The sequence below is a fragment of the Cricetulus griseus genome, chromosome 9 (genome assembly GCF_003668045.3).
Source record: "Cricetulus griseus strain 17A/GY chromosome 9, alternate assembly CriGri-PICRH-1.0, whole genome shotgun sequence".
Lineage (NCBI taxonomy): Eukaryota > Metazoa > Chordata > Mammalia > Rodentia > Cricetidae > Cricetulus > Cricetulus griseus.
Window position 1 is genome coordinate 17,540,184 of NC_048602.1, and position 7,928 is coordinate 17,548,111.

General features: G+C 49.7%; 2 protein-coding genes across 2 annotated transcripts; both read right to left on the reverse strand.

Moving 5' to 3' along the window:
- Positions 1-2,318: 2,318 nt before the first annotated feature.
- On the reverse strand, positions 2,319-3,848 carry LOC113837964 (elongin-A3 member D-like). The gene is made up of 2 exons (XM_027433773.1): positions 3,628-3,848; positions 2,319-3,561 (listed from the first exon to the last, which is right to left on the reverse strand). Exons 1-2 carry the CDS (start codon positions 3,846-3,848, stop codon positions 2,319-2,321), a joined length of 1,464 nt encoding a protein of 487 aa, XP_027289574.1.
- Positions 3,849-6,156: 2,308 nt separating this feature from the next.
- LOC113837963 (elongin-A3 member D-like) lies at positions 6,157-7,686 on the reverse strand. The gene is made up of 2 exons (XM_027433772.1): positions 7,466-7,686; positions 6,157-7,399 (listed from the first exon to the last, which is right to left on the reverse strand). The coding sequence occupies exons 1-2, from the start codon at positions 7,684-7,686 to the stop codon at positions 6,157-6,159; spliced, it is 1,464 nt and encodes a 487-aa protein (XP_027289573.1).
- Positions 7,687-7,928: the final 242 nt, after the last annotated feature.

Below are 7,928 nucleotides of genomic sequence, written 5' to 3' on the forward strand. Positions count from 1 at the left end.
GTGGGCTCCATCTCCATTTGCGATGACCCAAAGTGCAGCAGGCTTCACTGGGCTAGACCAGTGCCTGGGAAACGGGGCTGGCTCTCGGGGTGCAGAGGACAGAGCTTCTGTGCTGGCTTGCTTGTCAGCTGGCTCTCTGTGCCTCAGTGCTGCCCTGCTGGTTCATCTTGCCTTTAAGGTGGTGGCGGTGCCCCGCCTCCTCCCGTCTGCCCAATCAGTCTCCGGGGTTGCTTTTCCTGGGCCCGCCCTTCCGGATCTACACGATTTTCAGCCATGCCCATCTTCCTCCAACACCCCTCCCCGGGTCATGGACTTACTGCCTCCCAAAGACCCGGATTGGCAGCCAGACCACTGCCTCCAACACAGGTGCCCCCTAACACCTGTGAGCCTCTCTTATTCCGTCTTTCTCCTCTGGGAAGTGAGAGCTTACCAATGGACTAGTCCATTCTAAGGGTGCATGTTACGAATTGTACCTCTACACAAAGCGAGAAGAACAAAGGGATGGAAACCCTTCTCCTTCCACTTTTGGTACAGTTAATATAGGGTGAGCAAGGCTTCTGAAATGACCATCATTAAGTCAAGAGCTACTCCTTGATTTGCATGCAGGTCATAGCACCCCTGCCTCATAACCTGGTGGGCAGATCCTCCCTTCTGCATTAACAAACCAGTAATCCCTAGGTGTTTTCTCATGCAGAAGATTATGCAAATAGTCCGAACATAGTTTGTATTTGTTGTTTTTTGTCTTGTTGTTGTTGTTATTGACTCCTTCATTCTTTACTTCCTAGATTTTCCTCCAGTTACATCCAATTTGTTTTTAATTCCCCCTGTCTCTTGCTCCCTTCATCCCTCCTTCTTATTCTCTCTCCCTCCCTCGCCATCCTGCTCTCCCCTTTCTCTCTCTCTCTCTCTCTCTCTCTCTCTCCTCTCTCTATCTGTCTCCCTCTCTCTGTGAGCAAGTGTATACACACAATCACAAACACACACACACTCACACAAACACACCCACACCCACACACAAACACCAACAAGATTGCCCTTTTCATTCCCGGTTTTGGTGTATCGCACAAAAATACATTTCATTTGTGCCATCTCAAATTTTTTTTCATGAGCCTATGTGCACACCTCTGCTCTTCTCTGCTGGTTTCTGTTTCTAGAAAACCTTTGACCCTCAATCGCCAGGACTCGGGGCATTTGAACCAAAGGAACCAAAGGGTTCCACAATGCATATAATCTTTCCCTAATTAGGTGGATGTCCTGGAGATCATGCACCTTTTTACACTCTTTTATTTCTTCTGATTCATTTATTTGTTTGTTAGAGACAGGATATCTCTTGGTAACTTCTGAGCCTGGCCTGTAACGGGCTCTGGAGCCCAGGGTGGCCAGGAACACACAGTCGAATTTTTGCCTTTACCTCACAAGGGCTGGGATTAAAGTGTGTGCTAATGCAGCCATGCTGATCATTCTTTCTAATTGCCTCAGTCGTACGCACACACACACACACACACACACACACACACACACCCTCACATACACACACACCCATAATCACACCCACAATCCTTTTCTTCCTGTGCTTCCATACATCTTACCCACTCTCAATTGCTTCGAGTACATCCAATTTAATATATGTCCACCTGTACCCACAGCTCTTTTTTTCTTTACAGCTTTTGTTTACTTGCACACTTGTCCCTTAAATCCACTGCTACTCAAGGTGTGAGATATAAATGTGGTTTCCAAATTTCCTCTTTAGATTCTACAATTAAGTAGAAAGTCGGGGATTTCTTGGATCTATTATACACACTTCCTTTGATTTTCATTTTGTATACAAATACAAACACAAACACACACACTTAGAAGTATATGTATTACACTTAATGTCCTTGATGTTCAAATAGTTTTGTGTCAACTGTGCATTAATGTATTTAAAAATTGATTTACCTATTTATCTGTATTTTAATCTGCTGTTGTATTTGTACAATTATGGATCTACTATCTCTAAGGAACCTCCACTAGCAAATCTCCTTAAACCAATGCATCTATGCCTCCCTAGAGTCACTTTCTAAATATTTGCAGGCGCCTAAATGTATGTGTATATGTCCAAGTCTCCACAGAGACGAGTAGGAATTCCTTTGTACATAAAATGGAGGATCTAAGTGTTAAAGCTCTCTTGGTGATCAAAGAAAGGCCTGCATTGCCTGTTGTTTGTCGCTTGCAGTCTTTCAGTCAGGCCTTCTCAATGTTGCCAGCAATTCGATGCCTGATATGGGCAGAGAGCACGGTTGCTCCCTTGCTCAGTCCGTGGTTCAGTGGGTCGGGGATCACTTCCTAGCCGACCAATTCTTGTAATCCTTAAGGGCCTTGGCCATGAGCGGGGCGGGTTTCTTATACCGTGTCTTGCTGCTGCATTTGCTGCTGCTGCCAGACCTCGGGCAGGGAGCCCTGTGCAGAAGGCCGGGGCCAGAGGCTTCTGGGAGGCTCTGCACATTGTCTGTGGAAGCCTCCGTTATGGGTCCAGTGTCTGCATGCTCCCCTGGCCTTGTGGCCTGGCCTTGGAAGCCGATCTTCTTGGTTTGGCGGCCTTGAGGCTCCTTGGTTTGTGTGCTCTGGATGCGGGCACACAGGGCTTGCAGCCTCAGCTCCAAGGAATCCTGCATCTTGAGGTGTGTCTGGCTCTCAGTCTGGCTGTCAGTTCGCTTAGCAGTGTTGATGTGAGTCCGGGGGGAGTCCTCCTGGGGCTGACTCAAGTGAGCGCCTTCCTCCAGAGCAGGTTGGCAGTGAGTTTCCCACCTAGAGTGCTGCTTAGCAAGACGTCCTTGGTTCGAATTCTTTGCGAGAGCTCTGGCAGGTCTGCCACCCGAATACACTGGCGTTTTAAAGTTTTTACTGCATGCCCAGGGTGCAGCTTCTTGGTCAGTGTCCAAGGAAGAGTGCTCAAGTACATCCTGCAGAAAGCAGGTTTGGAGATTGGTGGTGGTCTCTGGAAACGTTCTGGCAGTCAGTTGGAGATTCTGATCCTTGAAGCTTGGAGACTTGTCTCTAGGCACCTTTGCTCCAGGGCTCTGGGCCTCAGCATTCCGGCTGCTTTTCCTCTTCCTCTTGCGGGGTTTCAGTGCAGAAGAAGATGGAGAGCAGTCATAGTTGAGACAAGCCTCAGAAGAACCAGGAGGGTGGTCTTCCTGGATCCAGGGTCCTGGGCTCTTTGCCCTCAGTAAAGACAGGCGCTGCTTAGCTGGTCCATACTCTGGCTTGCTGGAGAGGGTCTTCATCCCTTCAAGAGGCCAGGGCTCCCCAAAAGTTCCTTGGGGCTTGCCTACCCTCACCTGGCTCTCTGTGTCTAGCTGATTGTCCGGGTATGTCTGCATCCTTCTTCCTGCTGACTCCACGTTTGGGCTGCCAGTTGCAATTTGCTTGGAGCTTGTGTCCATGTTCTCAGTTGTGCTGTGCTGTGGACTGCTACTACTGACTTCCAACACCTGGCTCCCATTCTCTCTGTGTCCCCGGAAAGCAGGCTTCTGAGGCTTATCTTCAGGAGAGTTGCAGCGAATCTCTGCCTTTGGGCTCCTAGGGAAGTCAAAGTCCTGCTGGGACCCCGGATCGGGCTGGGACCCAAACTAGGACTGCTCTGACCACCTGGCTGCTAACTCCTTGGCAAACGGGACCAGGATCTGCTGCTTCTTCAAGAACTTGATTTTCTGCCTGAAGCCTATGTCCTCCAGGATGTCGCCCAGCATGGGCTGGGAACAGAGTTTCTTCAGGGTTTTGTAAAGCTGCCTGGGTTCTGTCTCCCTGCACAGGCGCTCGCGCAGCTTGAGCAGGGCTTCTAGGCGTCTGGTGGGCTCCATCTCCATTGGCGATGACCCAAAGTGCAGCAGGCTTCACTGGGCTAGACCAGTGCCTGGGAAACGGGGCTGGCTCTCGGGGTGCAGAGGACAGAGCTTCTGTGCTGGCTTGCTTGTCAGCTGGCTCTCTGTGCCTCAGTGCTGCCCTGCTGGTTCATCTTGCCTTTAAGGTGGTGGCGGTGCCCCGCCTCCTCCCGTCTGCCCAATCAATCTCCGGGGTTGCTTTTCCTGGGCCCGCCCTTCCGGATCTACACGATTTTCAGCCATGCCCATCTTCCTCCAACACCCCTCCCCGGGTCATGGACTTACTGCCTCCCAAAGACCCGGATTGGCAGCCAGACCACTGCCTCCAACACAGGTGCCCCCTAACACCTGTGAGCCACTCTTATTCCGTCTTTCTCCTCTGGGAAGTGAGAGCTTACCAATGGACTAGTCCATTCTAAGGGTGCATGTTACGAATTGTACCTCTACACAAAGCGAGAAGAACAAAGGGATGGAAACCCTTCTCCTTCCACTTTTGGTACAGTTAATATAGGGTGAGCAAGGCTTCTGAAATGACCATCATTAAGTCAAGAGCTACTCCTTGATTTGCATGCAGGTCATAGCACCCCTGCCTCATAACCTGGTGGGCAGATCCTCCCTTCTGCATTAACAAACCAGTAATCCCTAGGTGTTTTCTCATGCAGAAGATTATGCAAATAGTCCGAACATAGTTTGTATTTGTTGTTTTTTGTCTTGTTGTTGTTGTTATTGACTCCTTCATTCTTTACTTCCTAGATTTTCCTCCAGTTACATCCAATTTGTTTTTAATTCCCCCTGTCTCTTGCTCCCTTCATCCCTCCTTCTTATTCTCTCTCCCTCCCTCCGCCATCCTGCTCTCCCTCTTTCTCTCTCTCTCTCTCTCTCTCTCTCTCTCTCTCTCTCTCTCTATCTGTCTCCCTCTCTCTGTGAGCAAGTGTATACACACAATCACAAACACACACACACTCACACAAACACACCCACACCCACACACAAACACCAACAAGATTGCCCTTTTCATTCCCGGTTTTGGTGTATCGCACAAAAATACATTTCATTTGTGCCATCTCAAATTTTTTTTCATGAGCCTATGTGCACACCTCTGCTCTTCTCTGCTGGTTTCTGTTTCTAGAAAACCTTTGACCCTCAATCGCCAGGACTCGGGGCATTTGAACCAAAGGAACCAAAGGGTTCCACAATGCATATAATCTTTCCCTAATTAGGTGGATGTCCTGGAGATCATGCACCTTTTTACACTCTTTTATTTCTTCTGATTCATTTATTTGTTTGTTAGAGACAGGATATCTCTTGGTAACTTCTGAGCCTGGCCTGTAACGGGCTCTGGAGCCCAGGGTGGCCAGGAACACACAGTCGAATTTTTGCCTTTACCTCACAAGGGCTGGGATTAAAGTGTGTGCTAATGCAGCCATGCTGATCATTCTTTCTAATTGCCTCAGTCGTACGCACACACACACACACACACACACACACACACACACCCTCACATACACACACACCCATAATCACACCCACAATCCTTTTCTTCCTGTGCTTCCATACATCTTACCCACTCTCAATTGCTTCGAGTACATCCAATTTAATATATGTCCACCTGTACCCACAGCTCTTTTTTTCTTTACAGCTTTTGTTTACTTGCACACTTGTCCCTTAAATCCACTGCTACTCAAGGTGTGAGATATAAATGTGGTTTCCAAATTTCCTCTTTAGATTCTACAATTAAGTAGAAAGTCGGGGATTTCTTGGATCTATTATACACACTTCCTTTGATTTTCATTTTGTATACAAATACAAACACAAACACACACACTTAGAAGTATATGTATTACACTTAATGTCCTTGATGTTCAAATAGTTTTGTGTCAACTGTGCATTAATGTATTTAAAAATTGATTTACCTATTTATCTGTATTTTAATCTGCTGTTGTATTTGTACAATTATGGATCTACTATCTCTAAGGAACCTCCACTAGCAAATCTCCTTAAACCAATGCATCTATGCCTCCCTAGAGTCACTTTCTAAATATTTGCAGGCGCCTAAATGTATGTGTATATGTCCAAGTCTCCACAGAGACGAGTAGGAATTCCTTTGTACATAAAATGGAGGATCTAAGTGTTAAAGCTCTCTTGGTGATCAAAGAAAGGCCTGCATTGCCTGTTGTTTGTCGCTTGCAGTCTTTCAGTCAGGCCTTCTCAATGTTGCCAGCAATTCGATGCCTGATATGGGCAGAGAGCACGGTTGCTCCCTTGCTCAGTCCGTGGTTCAGTGGGTCGGGGATCACTTCCTAGCCGACCAATTCTTGTAATCCTTAAGGGCCTTGGCCATGAGCGGGGCGGGTTTCTTATACCGTGTCTTGCTGCTGCATTTGCTGCTGCTGCCAGACCTCGGGCAGGGAGCCCTGTGCAGAAGGCCGGGGCCAGAGGCTTCTGGGAGGCTCTGCACATTGTCTGTGGAAGCCTCCGTTATGGGTCCAGTGTCTGCATGCTCCCCTGGCCTTGTGGCCTGGCCTTGGAAGCCGATCTTCTTGGTTTGGCGGCCTTGAGGCTCCTTGGTTTGTGTGCTCTGGATGCGGGCACACAGGGCTTGCAGCCTCAGCTCCAAGGAATCCTGCATCTTGAGGTGTGTCTGGCTCTCAGTCTGGCTGTCAGTTCGCTTAGCAGTGTTGATGTGAGTCCGGGGGGAGTCCTCCTGGGGCTGACTCAAGTGAGCGCCTTCCTCCAGAGCAGGTTGGCAGTGAGTTTCCCACCTAGAGTGCTGCTTAGCAAGACGTCCTTGGTTCGAATTCTTTGCGAGAGCTCTGGCAGGTCTGCCACCCGAATACACTGGCGTTTTAAAGTTTTTACTGCATGCCCAGGGTGCAGCTTCTTGGTCAGTGTCCAAGGAAGAGTGCTCAAGTACATCCTGCAGAAAGCAGGTTTGGAGATTGGTGGTGGTCTCTGGAAACGTTCTGGCAGTCAGTTGGAGATTCTGATCCTTGAAGCTTGGAGACTTGTCTCTAGGCACCTTTGCTCCAGGGCTCTGGGCCTCAGCATTCCGGCTGCTTTTCCTCTTCCTCTTGCGGGGTTTCAGTGCAGAAGAAGATGGAGAGCAGTCATAGTTGAGACAAGCCTCAGAAGAACCAGGAGGGTGGTCTTCCTGGATCCAGGGTCCTGGGCTCTTTGCCCTCAGTAAAGACAGGCGCTGCTTAGCTGGTCCATACTCTGGCTTGCTGGAGAGGGTCTTCATCCCTTCAAGAGGCCAGGGCTCCCCAAAAGTTCCTTGGGGCTTGCCTACCCTCACCTGGCTCTCTGTGTCTAGCTGATTGTCCGGGTATGTCTGCATCCTTCTTCCTGCTGACTCCACGTTTGGGCTGCCAGTTGCAATTTGCTTGGAGCTTGTGTCCATGTTCTCAGTTGTGCTGTGCTGTGGACTGCTACTACTGACTTCCAACACCTGGCTCCCATTCTCTCTGTGTCCCCGGAAAGCAGGCTTCTGAGGCTTATCTTCAGGAGAGTTGCAGCGAATCTCTGCCTTTGGGCTCCTAGGGAAGTCAAAGTCCTGCTGGGACCCCGGATCGGGCTGGGACCCAAACTAGGACTGCTCTGACCACCTGGCTGCTAACTCCTTGGCAAACGGGACCAGGATCTGCTGCTTCTTCAAGAACTTGATTTTCTGCCTGAAGCCTATGTCCTCCAGGATGTCGCCCAGCATGGGCTGGGAACAGAGTTTCTTCAGGGTTTTGTAAAGCTGCCTGGGTTCTGTCTCCCTGCACAGGCGCTCGCGCAGCTTGAGCAGGGCTTCTAGGCGTCTGGTGGGCTCCATCTCCATTGGCGATGACCCAAAGTGCAGCAGGCTTCACTGGGCTAGACCAGTGCCTGGGAAACGGGGCTGGCTCTCGGGGTGCAGAGGACAGAGCTTCTGTGCTGGCTTGCTTGTCAGCTGGCTCTCTGTGCCTCAGTGCTGCCCTGCTGGTTCATCTTGCCTTTAAGGGGGTGGTGGTGCCCCGCCTCCTCCTGTCTGCCCAATCAATCTCCGGGGTTGCTTTTCCTGGGCCCGCCCTTCCGGATCTA